We start from the raw sequence: 19,566 nt of genomic DNA on the forward strand, positions 1-19,566 counted from the left end.
GCCTGATCGGCAGCCTTCATGCTGCCCCCAGACTCGCCTCCAGGGGACGACGTAGGGACATGCAGGCAACACATAGGACATTAAACCCTGAAGCTGGTTTTGGCTGAGGGGGAGGAGGAGCCTGGTTTCCATCCCTTTCTCCCAGGACGGAAGGAGCACTGGGTCCCTCCCACATGCCTGTTCTGTCCTGCCCACTCCTTCTAGGGCCCTAGGAGCACCCTGATCTGTCAGGGGTCCCTGTGCAGCTCCCTATTCCCTGCTTGGCACCACCCATGGGGGAAGCAGGGTGACCACAGGAAGGTCCCCAGGCAGAGGACACAGACTGCCCAGGACGCTCAAGAGTACACGGACTGTCTCTGGGCCACAGTTCAGCCAATGGACACAGAGAGGGAGGGTCTCCTCGAAACATTTCCAGAAGCCGCAGCTACCTGACCTCCTACCATCTCTTCTCTTCCCAGGATACACAGGAAACCCCCTTCGCACCTGGGAATGGAGCTCCTGAGACACCTGGTCCTGGGTCTCTGTCCCTGGAAGCAGAGACCAGACTGGGGACAATCAAGGATGGACCGTGGGTCCCTCACCTGTCATCATCCAGCCTGCCCCTTTCTCCCCCAGAGTCATCTCTGAAACCTGGCTGCCAGGAGTCAGTCCAACCTCCCCAGAGCCTGTGAGACCACTGGTGAGACCAGTGCCCAGCTGGCCTTCTCTGTTAGAAGGAAACTAATCCTCGGTATCTGGGGACCCTGGGGCACTGTGTGTGGTGCCCACAGACTCAAGGCCAGGATACAGCAGGGGAGTGGAGAGAAGGGCCATCCTCTAAGGGAACCGGGTCCCCCTCAGTCTTGCTATTCAGAGTGTGCTTCCTGGGCCAGGTTGGTCAGCATCACCTGGGAGCTTGGTAGAGGCAGACTCTGGGGTCGACTCCACACCCGCTGAGTCAGACTCTGCATTTTCACAGGATCTGCAGACCCTCCATGGGCACAGGAAGGGGTAGAGGCGGCCGCACCCCCCACATCATGGGGTCTCAGCCTGGCTGGGCATCTGCTGAAGCAGCATTTCTAGGTCCCCTGGGCATTCACAGTCTTGATACAGTTCCACAGGTGATTGCAGTGCACAGTGGGGGTGACATCCCAGTGACAGGAGTTCTTGAGGCAGCCCCCAGGCTCCTGCTCCGAAGGGGAAAGCCACAAGGGGAGGAGAGAGGGCTGTGGGGGTGCTGTCCCTGTATCTTAACCCCAAGCTGTGTGGGTCACCGGATCCCAACGCGACAGGCTTGTGCTTGTCCAAACAAGGGCATGTGTGCGTTCTCCCATATGCTGGGAAATCACAGCTGAAGAGGGAGAGGCCTCAGCCATTCCCAGGGAACTCTGAAACTTAGACAGAAACTTAAACTCTGAAACTTGGGGAAGGAGGTGAGGGGAGGGGATCTAGCAGAGACCCCGCCCTGGCTCACGTGACCCGGCCCTGTGTCCCTGCCCCCCTAGAGGACAATCAGCTCAGAAGCAGGAAGGGCGGCAGAGCTGACACGTTGGGACAGCAGTGCTCCAAGCATTTCTGAAGCAGAGGCTCTTCTCACAGAGGGAGTGACAGAGCGGGCAGCAGGTACCATGGAGCCCACTTCGGCCCCTCCCCGAGGAGGACGGGTTCCCTGGCAGGACCTCCTGCTGGCAGGTGAGAGGGACAATTCCCTGGGAGGCAGCAGCAGGTTAAGAGAGAGAGGCAGGCTGGGGTCTCCAGGGAGGACAGGACTCTGAGAGGGGACAGAGGAGCAGGGCAGGAATGGGGGAGCCGCTCAGCGATAGGACTGTCTCATGATCTGGAAGTGGTGAGCCAAGGGCTGTTTCCCAAGTTACTGAGGACTGAATTTTGAAAACGTATGATAACAACAATCCTACTGGGGTCCCTATTAGGGACCCTAAGAGCTGTCCCTTCCTACCAACCTGAGATCTCGACAAATGCCAGACTTGGAGGGCCCTGGGGACACATTCATTCAGCCCCGGGTATTTGCTGCCTGCCCCACCACCGGGGTACAGCACAAATCAGATGAGTCTCTGCCCTCCCTGAGCTCACTTCTGTGGGGACAAAGACAGACATCCAGAGACGTCTAGAATGTGAGGTCAGGTACTGACAAGTGTCATGACGGGAACAGAACAGGGAAAGGTCAGGAGGAGGAGGTCAGGGCAGGCCTCTCCCGAGGACCCCTTGAACGTGAGCAGGTATCTGAGGGCAGTGAGGGAGTGAGCGACACACATGGGAGGAAGTTGTTCCAAACAGAGGAAGTAAGTTCAGAGGTGAAGCAGTGCGGTCATGCCGCTGACCTTGACCAGCAGACACACACACAGACACCGGAGCACGCTCACACACACACACCCTGCGAGGCTGGGGGATGAGGACCTGCTCCATCTGCAGGGCCCCAGTTTTCCCTCCGACTCCTAGGTCCAGACCCTGATCCGTCTGCTCCCTTCCTTCCTAGTCTCGCTCTTAACCCTCTGGAACCCACCCACCACTGCCCAAGTCACTGTGGAGTCCGTGCCGCGCAGTGTTAGCGAAGGGAAAGACGTCCTTCTGCGAGTCCACAATCTGCCTAGGGATACTGGACGCTTCAACTGGTTCAAAGGGGCGACAACAGAGAACCGTCGTATTGTATCATATACAGTAGATGCACAAAAAACTACTCCAGGACCTGCATACAGCGGCAGAGAGACAGTGTACCCTAATGGATCCCTGCTGTTCCAGAACATCACCCTGAATGACACAGGAGTCTATACCCTACAATTCTTAAATAGAACTTATGACACGGCACAAGTAACTGGACAGCTCCATGTATTCCGTGAGTAATTCCCTCTCACCTCTGGTGCTGGGTGGGGTGAATTCTACTTCACACACAGGATGACAGGCCGGGACTGGGCCTCCATCCCCCTCTGCATTATGTCCTGTGTGGGGAGGAGGGTTCCAGCATTCAGTGCAGGACACACAGTGGAGACTAACTTCCTAAGACTGGAATTCCTTTCCTGGAATCCAGACTCTGGGATCATCCGAAAAAACTCTGCAGGGTCCAGCCAGGGCCAACCTGAGGGGCCCCCTGGGATCGTCACCAGAGCTCAGCCCAGAAATCCCCTGCCCAGACTCCTGTCTCAGGGATCCTGACTCCAGTGACTGTGGGGGTTCCGTGACAGGCTTGGGTTTTGGCTTCCTGGCACCTCTGACTGAGAGCAATGATTTCCCAGCTGCCCGAGCCAGTCACCATCGAGGGCTCGGCACCAAGAGCCGCATCTGGGGAGTGTCAGAGCCTGGTCCTTCACCTGTGAGTTGGGGTGGAAAACAGAGATAGGGAAGGTCCCGGGGCTATTGTATGATGGCCCTGGGGGGATAGGAGACCCCAGAGGAAGGTCAGTACCCCCAGGGAGGAACAGAGGAGAGAAGGTGCTCCTGGCAGCAACTTCCATACCAGGGGTCCAGCCCACGGAGCCGTCTCTCATGCAGGCAAGTAACAGCTGTTTATGGGGCAGCTCCTCTCTACCAAGCCTTGGGTGAGGTAATTGTGAAAGGTTAATAACAGACAACATGGCAACCCTGAGACCACTTACTTGATTTTATTGAGGGGAAACTAGGCATGGGGCAATGTAGACAACTGAATCAGAGTCACACAGGCAGATCACAATCCTACAAGTTCTGTCTGTAGCCACAGCCCTGTCTTCTCCACCCAGGAGGTCTTAGTAAGCATCTATGGACCCCGAGACCAGCTGTTGGATCAGACCTTTCTTCTTAGGGATCCACAGCTCAAGGTAGATTTTCTGGTCTGGGAAGTGAGAGCAAACAGAGAATTAATGTTTTTACTCAAGAACTAAATTACCTTCAACAATGATCAGAGTCAGTGCAGGGAATGCCCAGGCCTCCCCTCAGGTGGCCAATCCACAGCTCTCTGCATTGGACTTGGATTCACTTACTGTTTCCTGATGTGCTGATATTATCCCACTACAGTATAAGGGAAAGGACTCTGCCTGCTCCTCCCAACTGTGTACCCCTAACCGGCACAGGGCCCAACAACTTAACTGCTCTTTAATGAAGGAGGAAAGGAATGAATGAATGATTCATAATCTCTTCAGAGTCTGGTCCCTGGATGCAGAATTCTAGGAGGTTCTAGACATACTTGCTCCCTGTCCCTCTAGGGGCTGAGTCTCTTGTTCTATGAGACCCATGCTCTCTTAGCACCAGCCCCTCGAGCCACTCCCAGAGAGTCTCATGATGACTGTGGTGTTGCTCAGCTATGGGAGGATCCCGTCCCTGGGCCAGCTGTGGGCTCTCAATGCCTGGAGTCTTTGGAGTCACTTGTAACCCTCACTGCTCACAGCCTGGAACATTTCTGGCTCTCTGCTCTGTCCATGTTCCTAATCTTCCTCCTCCTCCTCCTCCTGTCCAGCTGGGACTATCCCTGCCCTGCACACTCTTCTTTACCCTTAAGCCTTCCCTGGATTCTTCCACTAACACCTGTGGCTAGGCCCACCCTCACAGGCAATAGTAAAGGAAACAGAAATCAGTCAGAGCAGCAGCCTCTGCTGGGCTCCATCAGGAGCCAGTTTCCCCAGGTCACCAGGAGAGTGAGCTTTCGCTGTGCCCTCATCCAGGGCTCTTTCCCTCCATGACAGTAACAAGTGGGACACACCACATGACAGGGACATGTGACCCCTCGATCTACTCTCTACATGACTCCACCAGAGCGTCAAAGGCAGAAGGGGGCTGGTCTGCAGTCCCCAAAACTCATGGGCTCATTTCATGCCTTTACTCCTGATTCATATCCTCATCCTGGCAAGGCTCTCATTCTTCCCAGTGGGGGTGGCCAGACCCTGCGCCATCTGACTGGTCCCTTGCCTTTTCCAAACACACACACACACACACACACACACACACACACACACACACACGGGTGCTCCTGAGAACACCTCTACCGCAGGGTGGAATCCTCTCACATGGTGAGATCTACCGGTCACTGTCCTTTCACTTAGATGCTGCCCAGTTTGGACAAATTTGATCAAACTTGTGTTTCCTGAGATCAAAAGAAAGCCACATACAAGCATTGGGTTTCTTCCCATTTTGACTGTAGAAATGAGTGACAGGGACTTTCTTTCCTAAATTTACTAACATAATGCATATCACTTCTACCAATTTGGTATCATTCCTCCCTTTATATAACAGAGGCGCCTCAGACTCTTCCTGGATCAATTCCGTTCCTTAACAGGACTCATGTGTCTTTCTTTACCCAGGGAGTCACTGATTTCAAACCCACTATAACATCTTCCTTTGCTCATGACGTGATCCTGGCGGGACCGCAGAACTTGGTCTACAACATATATCTGTCTCATAACTGTGTTTACAAATGGTCCATGAAGGCCAGATACCCTCACCCCCACCCCCACCTCACCTCCCACCATTCACCCCTTCTGCATTTGAAAACAGCCGCTTGTATTTCAGGAAAGATGAGCATCGTCCTCACTGGCCTCTGAAGTGAGAAAAGAGACTTTAAAGACCAAGGGCAGAGCACACAGTTCTCTGCCAAAGCCAGTCAGGCCCTGCCTGTCCCCCTGACTCTTTCCTGGATCATTTCTAGTCTTGACTCTGCTCCACTACCATCTCAGGTCAGTCACCGTGGAACACCTGGGGAGACCTGCCCTACTTCGTGGCCCTGCAGCCTGGGTGCTGACCTGCCTCTGGGCTCGCCCCTGGTGTCCCCAGGTATTACTTCTGCTGAAATACTCTCTTCCAGGCCATGCTGCCCAGTGTTCTCCGGGCTTATGAGCTCTGGGAAGGCCCATCATGACCCATCTCTAGGACAACCCTGGAAAACAAGGCCTCAGGGGAAAAACACGTGTAGGCTGACTCGTGGAGGTCTGTGCCGCAGCGAGGGCCTCAGAACCTGCACTTTCCAGGTGAGGCCTCTGAGGCTGGTCAGTCAGGGAAGAGCCAGGAGAGGTCCAGGGTGGTCTCTGACCTCCTGTCCTGTGTCTTTCACAACCAAACCCTGATGGTTCTTTGACCTGAGAGAGCCTGTGCTTGCTCTTGGACAGACAGCAGGTGGCCTGTGTTCTCTGAGGCTCAGATCCTCATGCATTTGTCTTGAGATACACAGATCTGCCTTATTCTTTGAAGGGCTCTGGTTGGCTGAGAGGTGAGAGATGCCAACTCTGATTCAAGATGCCTGTGGAGGAATCACAGGTGCTACCCAGGACAATGTTCTTTCTGTTGTCTGCGCAGCGGAGTTACCCAAACCCCACATCACAAGCAACAACTCCAACCCCGTGGAGAATGTGGATTCTGTGCTATTAACCTGTGAACCTCAGACTCAGAACACAAGCTACCTGTGGTCAGTAAGCAGTAAAAGCCGCCCGACCAGCACCAGGCTGGAGCTGTTCCTGGACAACAGGACTCTCACTATACATGATGTCATAAGGGATGACACAGGACCCTATGTGTGTGCAACTCGGAGCCCAGTGAGTGACGGTCGTAGTGACCCATTCACCCTGAATGTTCTCTGTGAGTAGCTTCCGTTCCTCCCGAACCCGGGATGCCAACCCAAATCCACACAGCCAGGGGCTAGGGTACATCCATCCTTCTGGGGTCCGAGTCCATGACTCTAAGCTGGACCCCCAGGCTGGCCATGGCTTCTTGTCCCAGGCAAACCTGGGCAGGCCCGGCCTAAACCAAGACTAGGAGGGAACAGGCTGCTCCTCCCTGAGAGGGTCACCAGCCTGTGAGAGGAAACAGGTAAATGTTTCAGAGCCAGGCTGAACACCGGGGGCTTCTAGTTGGGACTTTTTAAAATGAGGTTGGGACCCAGCTCAGAGGTACACTGTGGCCCTTGTACAGACCAGGTGCTTCCCCTTCCTTTGGATTGCATCAACTGTGGCTTTATTCTGTTTGCTCCAGATGGCCCGGACGCCCCCACCATTTCCCCCTCAGACTCATATTACCATCCAGGGGCCAACCTCAATCTCTCCTGCCACGCAGCCTCTAACCCGCCTGCACAGTATTCTTGGCTTATCAATGGGAGGCCCCAGCCATACACACAGGAGCTCTTTATCCCCAACATCACTGTGAATGATAGTGGATCCTATACCTGCCTCGCCTCTAACTCTGCCACTCGCCTCAATAAGACCACAGTCAAGACTATCACAGTCTCTGGTAAGTGGGTCCCTGGAGCATCTGCATGGATCACTGTGGTGAAGGTCTGTTTGGCTTCCAGAAAAGAGCCTAGAAGTTATTTCCCATTTGCTTATGTCACAAGCAAATACCAAATCTGTCCCTGAACTCTCCCATTACATGTCTGCAGACGCTTCCTCCCCTTGCTCTCTGATTTCTCAAGGCAGACCTTGGGTCTGGCCTGGAATGTGGGAATAGGGTTCTCTCAGCCCCAGAAAGCCCCATGTGGTGGAGGGGGCTTACAGAGAGAGAAGGAAGGTCCTTTTGCTCCTGGTTCGCCCTGTGACTGACTCTGCTCTGATGTCATCTGTGGTGGGACAGGAGCATATGGAGAAGGTACAGGAAGAAGCCTGTCTTCAATCTGGCCAAATTGTGCTACCAGTTGTGCCAGAGTCTCCCTCATGTGAGGCCGCCAAGAAATGGGCAAAGCAAGCCCTGAGGCAGACCCTCTGTGTCAGGCTCCGAAGTCTACCAGTTCTAGAACCCTCCATGAAACCAGCACGTCTGATACACCAAACGAGAGCAATGAGTAATGGTAGATTCCCCAACAGAGTCCCTTCGTGGGACAGAAGGAACAGTGCCAAAAGTATATATTTATACCTACAGCTAAGAGTACCAGCCTTCTGTTAAAACTGTGACCATTACTCTAAAGATTTCCTTTCTGTAATATTCAATTCACAGGCCAGGAAGTAAAAGTCTGATTCAGATTGAGAAACCCTTTAGATTGGAACTTCTCCAGGTCCTAAGCTCACAAAGACTGGCTGGGCCATTCTCATTTTCTAATAAATTATTTAACAAAAGGGAAATGCCTTCCCTTTCTATGTAAAGCTACCATACTAGAGAGGGGGCCTGATCTTTTCAGAAAGCTCTAGAAAAGGGTCATGAGAAAGCCACTGTGTAAAAAATTCCACCTGATGATGAGGATGCTGGACACATGGGCTTAGAAGAGGTTCCTGGTGCTGATACCACAGTGATGTCTGGATGGAACAGACACATGACTAAGGGCCAGAGGGAACCTGAGGGTCAGAGGGCAAGGGACAGCCCTCTCCTTACAGATCATCACCTGAACAGAGACACTCATCCTTCTGCAGACAGCAGGGCCATCCTCTGGGGCACCTTTACAGAGCTCGCTGGGGCCCTCCGACTGGCTGGCATCTCAGAGGAAGGATTGTGGCTCCACGCCCCAGGGGCCCATTCTCATCAGTCACCTCCTGTGTTTCCCCACAGAGCCCTTGGCCCAGCCCACTCTCCATGCCAGCAATACCACACTCACAGAAGACGACTCTGTGGTCCTGACCTGCTCCACAAATAACACTGGGGTCTCTATTGGGTGGCTCTTCAATGGCCAGAGTCTAAAGGACACGGAGAGGATGACGCTGTCCCAGGACAACAGCACCCTTACCATACGCCCTGTCAGGAAGGAGGATGACGGGAATTACCAGTGTGAGGTCTCCAACCCAGGCGATTCCAGTAAAAGTGACCCTGTCAGGCTGGCTGTGAAAGGTAACTGACACCTTTCCCAGTGTAACATCCTGGGACAATCACTCTACCAATGATGTGCAAAATGGATAGAAGTCACAGGGGGCAGAAGAGCAGAATAGAATCAAGAGAACATTTCAGTAAACAGGATGGCAGAGTGGTTAAGAGCTAAGTCTCTGAATCAGATATACTCAGTTTCTTATCCTAGGTCTGGCATTTAATGTGTGACCTTACACAAGATTCGTTTTTTCCTCTGTTACCATTTTTTTGTGCCATATAATACACATAAGGTTTATAATTTTAACCATTTTCAGTTTACAGTTCAGTGGCAATAGTACACCTGTATTGTTGTGTAGCTGTCACCACCATCCATTAAACAGTCACTTCCTACTCCCGATTTGAACCTCATAACCACCATCTTACTTGCTGTCTCTAGAATGTGACTATTCTAAGATTAAGTGGAATCATAATGACATTTATATTTTTGTGTGTCTCTGGATTTTTTCATTTAGCATAACGTCTTCAGGGTTCATCCATGTTGTAGCGTGTCAGAATTTCATTCATTTTTTATTTTTTTAAAGATTTTATTTATTTATTTGACAGACAGAAATCACAAGTAGACAGAGAGGCAGACAGAGAGAGAGAAGGAAGCAGGCTTCCTGCTGAGCAGAGAGCCCGATGTGGGGCTCGATCCCAGGACCCTGAGATCATGACCTGAGCTGAAGGCAGAGGCTTTAACCCACTGAACCACCCAGGCGCCCCTCATTCCTTTTAAAAAGCTGAATAATATTCCCTCGTGTGTATCACATTTTGTTTATCATTTATCTGTCTATGAACTTTTAAGGTTTTTTTTCACCTCATGGGTGTACAAATATCTACTAAAATCCCTGCTTTCAATTTATTGGGGCATAGATCCAGAAGTGGAATTACTGCATCAAATGGTAATTCTTTGTTCAATTTTTTGACAAACTCCCATACCATTTCCACAGTGACTGAACCACTTACAGTCCCACCAGCAAATGCAATGAAGTTTCGACTTCTCCACATCCTTGCCAACACTTATTTTCTCTTTTTTTGTTTCATTTTGTTTTGTTTTGAATGATATCCATCCTAATGGGTATGAGGTGATATCTAATTGTGGTTTTTACCTGCATTTCCCTGATCGTGAATGATGTTGAGCCTCTTTCCATGTGCCTGTCGGCCATCTGCATGCCTTCTTTGTAGAAATGTCTGTTTAAGTCCTCTGCCCACCTCCCCCCCCCTTTTTTAAGATTTTATTTATCTGACAGAGAGACAGTGAGAGAGGGAACACAAGCAGGGGGAATGGGAGAGGGAGAGGGAGAAGAAGGCTTCCCACTGAGATGGGAGCCTGATGCAGGGCTCCATTCCAGGACCCTGGGATCATGACCAGAGCTGAAGGCAGATGCTTAATGACTCAGCCATCCAGGTGCCCCTCATTTTTTCTATTAGGTATTTTTGTTGCTGAGTTATAGTTCTCTATTATGGATATTAACCCCTTATGGGATATGTGATTTGTAAATATTTTCTCCCACTCTGTGTTGTTTTTTCATTTTGTGGATAGTGTCCTTTGATGTACAAAAGCTTATAATTTTAATTGAAGCCAATTTATCTAGTTTTTTTTTACTGCCTATGCTTTTAGTTTCATATCTAAGAAATCGTTGTCAAACCCAAAGTCATGAAGTTTCACCCTGTGTTTTCTTCTAAGAGGTTTTATAGTTCTAGCTCTTATATTTAGGTCTCTGATCCACTTTGAGTTCATTTTTCATATGTGGTGTTAAGTAAGCATTCAGTTCTTTTGCATGGATGTCTAGTTTTCCCAACACCCATTTGCTGAAAAGGCTGTCTTTTCTCCATTGAATAGTCTTGGCACCCCTGTCAAAAACGGTGTGACTGTGTATGTAAAGTTTTATTTCTGGGATCTCTATTCTATTTCATTGGTCTATTTGCTTGTCTTTATGCTAGTATCACACTGTTTTGATTACTGTAGCTTTGTAGTAAATTTTGAAATCAGGAAATGTGAGTCCTCCAGCTTTGTTCTTTGTTTTGGATATTTGGGGTCTCTTGAAGTTACATATGAATTTTAGGATAGATGTCTCTATTTTTGAAAAAAAAAGTCATTGGTATTTTGACCAAGATTTCACTGAATCTGCAGATGACTTTGGGTAGTACTGTCTTCTTAAGTCTTCCAAACGATGAACATGGAATGTCTTCACATTTATTTCGGTCTTTAATTTCTTTCAGCATTGCTGTGTAGTTTTCAGTGTATAAGTCTTTCAGCTCCTTGGTTAAATAAGTTCCTAAGTATTCTATTCTTTTTGATGCTGTGGTAAATAGAATTTTCTTAATTTCCTTTTTGGATTATTCATTGTTAATATATAGAAATATAACTGATTTCTGTGTGTTGATTTAGTATCTTGCAACTTTGCTATATTTATTAGTTATAACAGATTTTGTGGACTCTTTAGTGTTTTCTATGTGTAAGTTCATGTCCTCTGTGAACAAAGATCATTTTATACTTCTTCTTTCCAATTTGGATACCTTTGCCTAATTATTGCCCTAGCTAGAACTTCCAGTGCTATTTTGGATAAAAGTGACAAAAACAGGCATCCCTGTCTTGTTCCTGATCTTAGAGGAAAAACTTTGAGTCTTTCAACATTGAGTTAGATGTTGGTGGTGAGTTTTTCATCTGTGGCCATTATCATATCGAGGCAGTTTCCTTCTATTACTACTTTTAGGGTTTTTATCATGAAAGGATATTGAATTTTGTTGGATGCCCTTACTGATTCAATCTCCTTACTAGTTACAGGTTTTTTCATATTTTCTATTTCTTCATCATTCCATCTTGGTTGGTTTTGTGTTTCTAAGAATTTGTCCATTTCATTCAGGTTATCCAATTTGTTTGCAATTATTCATAGTACTTTAAAAATATTTATTATCTTATAATATTTATTATTTGTAATATTTATTATTTCTATAAAATTGATAGTGATTTCCCCCACTTTCAATTCTGATTTTAGTAATTTGAATCTTTTTTTAAATTAAAGTTTTGTCAATTTTATTCATCTTTTTTAAGACTCAATTTTTGGTTTCATAGATTTTCTCTATTGTTTTTCTACTCATTATTTTATTTATCCCCACTCTAATCCTTATTATTCTCTTCCTTCTGCTAGCTTTGGGTTTAGTTTGTTCTTCTTTTTTCAGTTTTTTATAAAGTTAGGTTATTGTAAAGTGGAAATATTGTAAAGTGGAAAGGGTTATTATATGGATCAAATGAGATATATGTATTTACCACAGAACCTGGTACATACTAAGTATGCCATAATAGTAGCTAAACATTAATATTAATACATCAGGCTTGTGTTGGCTGGTGAAGAAAACAAAAATAAAAAAAACAGATGCAAATGTATTATTTATGGCTGTAGAAGGCATTAGGCAAAAAGCCAATGGGACATAGTTCCTGACTGAATACAGGAAAAGATAAAAAGGAGTCAAATGCAAAGTTTCAAGCCTGCTATGTTAGTTTTTATCCCCTGAGATGTAATCAAACTGGGACTTTTTATTTATTTATATTTATTGGGAAAATATTTATTTATTTATTGGGGAAAATGCCTGTGAGGGAAAGACAGGAGTGGGAGGAGCCTGGGAGGTTGCTCAGACCATCGTGTAATTGTGACAGAATGAAGTTTTAGATCAAAGCGCAGCTATGTAAGGGTGCCTGTCTGCAAGGCTGATGTGAGGAGGGGTCCTTGAACTCAAGTCACCCTTTAGAGGAAAATGGTTTCTCACAGAATTGGGTTACTTCATATCCTTTCCCCCTACTGTCAGAAGTATGGGCTCTGTGCAAAGGAGATGGGTGAATTCAGAATGCACTCCCCAGGCCTTCTGTCACTTAAGTCCTCACCACAAGAAACCGGAGGGGCACATACTTGTGTGGCTGCCACAGCAGGCACATGAAAAGGTGGGAAGTTATAGAAAAATAGCAATCAGTCTTTCTCACATTTCCAAAGCCTTCAAAAATATCTGAGTGCAGACAGGCCAGGATGGAACTGAGGTAAGACTGATCACCAGCCCAAAAATACAGTGAGACCAAAAAAATCGAAGAATGAAGTCAACTAATTACCGCACAGCAACCTTCCCACAGAAAATGTATTCCTTGAAGGAACAAGTAGAGACTACTACACATTGAGAGTTGTCCCCCAGGGGACCCCACTGTGAAATAATGTCACTTTCATTCATTCTTCTCTCTTCTTTCCATGACAGGTGATTTAACGCAGTCAAATTCTGGCCTTCCACTTGGGGCTATTGCTGGCATCGTTGTTGGAGTCCTGGCTGGGGTTGCTGTGATAGCAGCCCTGGTGTACTTTCTGTTTATCAGAAAGACTGGCGGGTATGATGACCTTTCATCTTGTTCTGCTTTCTCTAAGGCTAACTGCCATGCTTGGGAGAGGGAAGAAGACTTTGCCCCTGTCTCTGCACCTGGATCTGCTCCTCCCTTCTTTCTAAACCCTTGCTTCCTGGCACTAATTCCTGTGGATCTCTTCTTCATGCTTCCCGGACCCCACTCTCTCTTGGACACAGTTATTCCCATCTGCATCTGGCTTAGAGGGGGAAGATCCCCCTATGTTTTTGTCTCCTAGTCAGGGAAGACAAGGTCCCAGGAGGAAACAAATGAGGAAATGAAAGGAGGAGCAGGAGAAAGTGAGTCGCGTGCTCTTTTGACAATTGTAGGAGGGAGGGATAGGACAGGAGGAGAACCTAAGAAAAGGCAAAAACAACCAAAGGCCTTTTGGACAATAAGTAAACTGAGAAATAAGCTACCCCCTACCTACAGAAGGGGAAAGGTGTCAGAATCCAAGTAGGCTCCGATGCAACTGATAAGCAACGGACCCACATGTGGACATCCAGCAAACAGGAAAGGAACAAATCTTAGAGGGGATCGTGGGTAGACTGAAGGAGGAGGCCCTAAGAGGAAAGGCAGTACCAACCACGGTATAAATGAACACTGAGGAACCCCAAGGAATTACTTGCTGACCATGTCCTTCCTAATTCAAGAAGCAAAGGTCCTGTGCTTGGGAATGGCAGTCACAGTGTCTGATATTTATTTAGGGCAAATGACCTGCGTGATGTCACAGAGCACAAACCCTCAGCCTCCAACCACAGTAAGTAAAGCCACTCACCCAGTGAGACCTGGTGTGTTCCACCATGTGCCCTGCCGTAGCAGGGAATCCTGGATTCCCAAACTACTTCTGACCTTCTGAACTTTCGGAAGGGGATGTCCATTTCCTAACCTTAGGTTGGCATAGGTCCTCACACCCTTCTAGCCACAAAAGATTCCCCTGAGACACAGCCCTGGGAGAAATATTCACTCTGCCTGGGCCAAGCAGGCCTGAGCAAGATGGACCCATTTTCAGGAGTCATTTCCTTGCCCGCACTCCTCCCCTCCTGCCTCTATGACGGATGTGGGCATTCCTTTGGTGAAACTTTTCCTGTCTTATGGTGCTCTGGGTACTGTGGGCCTCAATGTCCCTCCTTGCCACTAAAGCCTGTTGCTGAGAAATACATCCGGGTGAAAATTAAGACCCTGTGAACTGGAAGAAATTGTCAGAAGTGGACTGGGGCCTCCTGTGGCTCTACTCTTGGCCCTCCTCTGGTACCAGTGCCCTGGGTCTGGACCACAGACTCTGAGGAAAGTGAATTCCTCAGGTGTTCATAGGCCACTTCCTTACCCCACCCTCCTGCCAACTGCCACCTCCTTCAGCTAGAAATCACAACAGCTTAGGACCCACCTCCCTACTCTCTCGCTCTCACCCCCTAACCCCACATTCTACGGCCGTAAATGATCTTTGCATTTTCATGGATTGGGAAATCATCTTCTGTTTCCCCAGGTCAGGACCACTCTGACAATTTGTCTAAGGTAAGCACAGCCAGTTTCAATGTCTCATGGAAGTATCTCTGTGTAGAATGGGTTATTCTTGAAGATTCAAATGTGAGATCAAATTTGGGTCAAAATTCCTCAATGCAGCAACAAACAAAGGATTACTGGTTAATGTCTCCCTGGAGTCTACCTCATTATAAGAATGTGGACTTTGGGGTGCCTGGGTGGCTCAGTTGGTTAGGCAGGGTCATGATCCTGGAGTCCCGGGACTGAATCCCACATTGGGCTCCCTGCCCGGCAGAGAGTCTGCTTCTCCCGCTGACCTCTCTCCTCTCATGCTCTCTCTCTCTAATAAACAAATAAGAAAAATATTAAAAAAAAAAGAATGTGGACTTTGGAATTAACCCCATCCTGTATTTAATCCTGGCTATGACTCTCAGTAGCTCTGTGACCTTGGACAAGTAACTTAAGCTCTTTGAGCCATGGTTTTGCCATCTGTAAAATGGGCATGCTGTCTACTTCAAAGAGAAGTTGAAGGACTCAAACGAGACGACCACTGGAAAGCACCCAGCATAGCGCCCAGCATAAGTCACGAGATGGTTCTCCCTCCTCTACCCTCACTGACCCTGCTCTCACCAACAAAGGATGATATCCATTCTAATGGTTCTGAGGTCTTGGTTCCTTTACTTTACTATAATTTAACCAAATTTTTCTCAACCTTTCAGTAGAATACATATATATATATACACCAAAAAGTACTTAAATCCTAAATATATTTTAACAATGTATAAATTTTCACGAGTTGACCACAAAAGTCACCCAGGTCAAGAAATAAAACCTTTCCCCCCCAAAAAACCCCTCCAGTTATTTCCTTCCAAAGAGTAACCACTATCCTGGCTTTCAGTGCACTAGATTACTTTGGTCTGTTTATGCCCTTACAAAATGGGATACACAGTACATCCTTGTATGTGTCTAGCTTCTTTCATTCAAAATTGTTTTGTGAGATTCATGCATGTCCTTCTATGCATTTGTAGACTGTCCGTTCTCTGTTGCTGTATCACTGCATTCCAGTATGAGTAAATACTGTAATCTACCTCTTCTAATGATCACTCAACCGGATGTTAGCAAGCAGAGTAATCTTGGCTAATTAAAGCCCTTCTCCAAAGCTAAAAAGTTTCAAAATGGTGATAGCACATGGTGCTGAATCACAGCACACAAGGTGAGGGTCTGACCTATGCTCTGATTTAACTGACTACACTGCTCATGCCTTTCAGAGTGAAGAAGTTGCATATTCTTCCCTGAACTTCAGTGCCCACGAACCAAAGAAACCAACTTCAGCCTCCCCGTCCCCAGCAGACACAGAAACGGTGTATACCGAAGTACAAAAGAAGTAACGTGACCTGTCCTGCTCGCTGTGCTGACTCTTTCCAACCTTCTCATCCCCATCATGAGGAGACCCCTTTACCTTCAGGGAAAAGGGGAAGAAGCCTCTTTCTCCACATTATTCCCTAACAAGCACCTCCAGGCCGCCTTGTCACAGTCCCTCCCTTCAGTGTCAATACATGAGAAGGTACATCTGGGATTCCTAGGAAACCCAACCTTCCTTGTCATTGAAATTTGGCAAAGCGGACCTGGGGAAGTTGCCACAACCTCTGCCCCTCTTCCTTTCCTTTTTTAAACTTCTTTATTCAGCGCATAGTCATTCCTTCCCACCCCAGTCCTGTCCTATTGGAGTCTAACTTGAATTTACCATAACCTTGAGAGTCTTCTCCTGACCCAATGAAATGCGTGTGCCAGGGAAGAAGAGAGAGAAGAAGTAGAAGTAAAAGTTTCTATCTCTCCAAAGCCCCCTGTGAACCCCACCCTGCACAGGAAAACAAATATGCTAACCTGGGAAATTCTACACCTTTGTCTATTGTCAGAGTTGTCTACCAGGGCCTAAACACCTTAATGCTTAACTAGAAAACAACCTAAGCCCTTTGAAAAGCCTGTCTTCAGAGAACTCACTAGAAACAATTAGGAAAATTATTCACTGAGGTCAACAGGTGATTCCTAATGGAAAATGCCAAAAGAAAAAATGAATGTATGTTTCATAATTTTCTTCATCAAGGAAATGCCTACAGAAGGAGGGCTTACAACGCTTCAGGGAGCTGTCAGGTCTTAGCAGAGATAATTAGCAGGGAGTTTGGGAAAGGAGTCAGAGAGCTACCCTTCAGAGATTATTTAAATAATTATTAAAGAATGCACTGTTTGGTGTGTTGGGTTTTTTTCCCTGAGATATTCTGCCATTGCAGTTTTTGCAAGTGCTTGTTCATGTGAAGGGGCTATTTCTACTTAGCTATATAAGCTGATCTGACTGTCTCCAGTCAAAGAAGCCACCAAAACCCTTCAAGTCCCCCTGGCCAGGAGTTCCTCAAGGTGCTCATGTCGGGGGCTCCAAAAAAGAAGAGCAGCAGCAGCAGCAGTTTTCCTCTTTTGCGGCTAGAATGAGTCTAACTCAGTTTCCTGGCATCCTTGGCCAGTCTTCAACCACCACCACTTTCCACATCTCTGCTGTGCGTGGTGTCTGCCCCACTAACTTTCTCAGGAGACCTGGCCTCTGCTAAAGTGTGACTGGTCCTTGAGAAGTGGGGTGCTCTGAAGGGAACACACTCATACCCCTGTTGGCACTGCTCACCCTCCAGAAAGCTGCCCTGGTGCAGATGCTCCTGGGAAGCAGGGATGAGAAGGGTGTTAGGACAGGGAATGGGGGTAGCTGGTTCAGAGGCCCCGTGAACAGCCTCTGAAATGTTTTTTTTTTTTTTTCCAATGGGCGTCTAGGAGTCCCAGTGTACAGAACAGAAAGGAAGGACAGGGGAAGGAGAGGCAACATATTTCCCAACCAGCCTCCTTCTAGACACAGTCTCTTTGTGACTGTTGAGAAAAGGATTTCATTCGATATTACTCGATGTCATGCTGTGTCTAAGAGGCCCCTCAAAGAGGGCAAGTTGGGAATTCTGTGCACTCAGGTACCTCTTTCAAGGGTTTTCTAACTCTGACACAGTCTGTATGTACTTCCTCTCATCCATGCTATTCTGTGTTATTTAATTTTGTCTGGCTAGGGCCACTTCTGAATTATTTGTAAAATCTGCTTTATATTTATAATAAAAATTATAAAGTCAACATGAAGATGCTGCCTCGTGGTTAATACTACTTTAGACAATATCTTCTTTACAGGCAGAAGAAAGAGAACTTGCTGAACTGGGAGTCAGAGTAAGCCTAAGTTTGCAGATATTTGATCCAGTGACCAGAAAATCAGCTAAGTCATTTGCATGCTTGCTGATAAAGTGAGTCTATCTAGAAATGACAGGCTATAGCTTCAACCTGCTTGGGAGAAATTGCCTATTTTCTTCTGAGAGAGATGATTTCAGAAGTAAAAGATCTCCGGGCCTCATTAGTAGGGACAAGCAACACTTCCTGCACGGGTGGCCCTGATGAATGAGACGCAGCAGTATAGCTCGGGCTCCGAGCCTCCACAGGTCCAGTCACACAGACCCCTCTCTAGGGTATTCTACCCGGAATAACCTTCATTTATTAATCCCACTAAATATTAGCCTGTTCTCTCATCTCCTTCACTTCCAAGCTGTGGAAGCATGTGTGCTGCGTCCCCTGTCCTTGTCACCTGCTTTCTCCTGTCCCCTGTGCAGTGGTGCCTCCACCCCGAGACCGCTAGATGCAGCAGAAAGTCAGCATCTGTCCTTAGCCCAATTCAAGGGTATTTTCACCGTTCTCACCATTGTTCGCTTTTCCAATGTCTAAGACCATGGACAACTTTTCCTTCTTGGATAATCTCCTCCTTCTGCCCCTGACCTTTGCATCACACCCCACGCCAGATTTAGTAGTGAGACACGGACTGGATACTTCCACCACCACCCTCTTCCACAGCTTCGATGACCTCTCTGCAGGTGGCTCCTGCATCTGTATCTCCAGCCCCTATGACTCCCCAGAACTCCTGATACTCACACCCAAACACCTGAAATTCCTCCTCATTTAAGCTGCAATCCCCCATCCCCACCCCTACAGCCCGACCCAGGGAGCTCATGCCTCTCCTTCCACATCTTTCCACACCACCACTATTTCCTGCGTTGCTCTTTGGTTTCCCAGATTTGATACATCACAAAGCCTGATGGTTCTTTAATACCTCTCAGTACACTGTTCTGTCGATTCCCATGACCCTATACAACCCAGGCCCTCAACAACTCTGCTGGAAGTACAGCCTGACTCCTTGTCTCTGGTCTCTCTATTAAAATCTTTCTTGCTCACTCTTGCCTCGCCACCTTCCTAAAGACTGGTTCACTCTCGTGCTCAAGGGTGTATAGTGGCCTACGCTGGGCTATCGGGTAAGCTCAAATTTCTTCCTCTTTACTAATATTTCTTACTTTCTTTACCACAACTCTAGTATAACTCCCCCATTGTAATTAGATCTGTCTCCTTACCTGACCCTGCTCCTCTACCCCATATACACATATAATTCTTATTCCCAGTGATATGCCTAAAAACAAATATCAAACAGGGGAAGGTTCTGTTATCTCACAGAGGAGTTACCCCCATTGGTCATCACAACTCTGACCCGAGGGAGGACAGGGACTCTGAGACTCAGAATGCAACCTACCTGTGACTGCCATCTTTTCCTGATGACCAACTCATGTGTTCGTGAAATGCTTATTGAGCACCTACTGTGCTATAGGTGTAGGTGTCAGACCCCATGAAAGACATAGAAATGAGAAAGGCTAGGAACATAATGCCTAAGACAGGAGATAAGACATGAAAAAGTATTATAATATAAAAATGAAAAGGTATAAATGCTACAAGAGAAGACAGAAAGAAATCCAATGGGAAATGTGATTACATATTAGAATGACAGGGAAATTAAAAAAAAAAAAGTTGACACTCAGGCCCCACCCCCAGATTCCAACTCCATTGGCGTGGTCTGGAACCTTGGAACTAGTGAGTGTTGA

The 19,566-nt window shown here is 47.4% G+C and overlaps 1 protein-coding gene and 1 long non-coding RNA gene across 5 annotated transcripts; one reads left to right on the top strand and one right to left on the bottom strand.

Moving 5' to 3' along the window:
- Window positions 1-1,479: 1,479 nt before the first annotated feature.
- Window positions 1,480-16,640, top strand: LOC116857605 (carcinoembryonic antigen-related cell adhesion molecule 1-like). 4 transcript variants are annotated; one of them, XM_032841853.1, is made up of 9 exons: window positions 1,480-1,671; window positions 2,474-2,830; window positions 6,250-6,528; window positions 6,922-7,176; window positions 8,422-8,697; window positions 12,955-13,081; window positions 13,801-13,853; window positions 14,580-14,608; window positions 15,844-16,640. In XM_032841853.1, exons 1-9 carry the CDS (start codon window positions 1,608-1,610, stop codon window positions 15,961-15,963), a joined length of 1,560 nt encoding a protein of 519 aa, XP_032697744.1. In that variant the 5' UTR covers window positions 1,480-1,607; the 3' UTR covers window positions 15,964-16,640. The 4 variants fall into 4 exon arrangements, with proteins under 4 accessions (XP_032697744.1, XP_032697745.1, XP_032697747.1 ...); XM_032841854.1 differs by having other exon boundaries at window positions 7,003-7,176; XM_032841856.1 differs by lacking the exon at window positions 13,801-13,853.
- Window positions 3,578-19,364, bottom strand: LOC116857609. Its single transcript, XR_004380775.1, has 2 exons — window positions 19,221-19,364; window positions 3,578-3,799 (listed from the first exon to the last, which is right to left on the bottom strand). It is a non-coding gene; the product is annotated as an uncharacterized LOC116857609 (long non-coding RNA).
- Window positions 19,365-19,566: the final 202 nt, after the last annotated feature.

This window comes from Lontra canadensis, unplaced genomic scaffold, assembly GCF_010015895.1.
Source record: "Lontra canadensis isolate GAN:19392208 unplaced genomic scaffold, GSC_riverotter_1.0 scaffold125, whole genome shotgun sequence".
In the NCBI taxonomy this organism is placed as follows: domain Eukaryota; kingdom Metazoa; phylum Chordata; class Mammalia; order Carnivora; family Mustelidae; genus Lontra; species Lontra canadensis.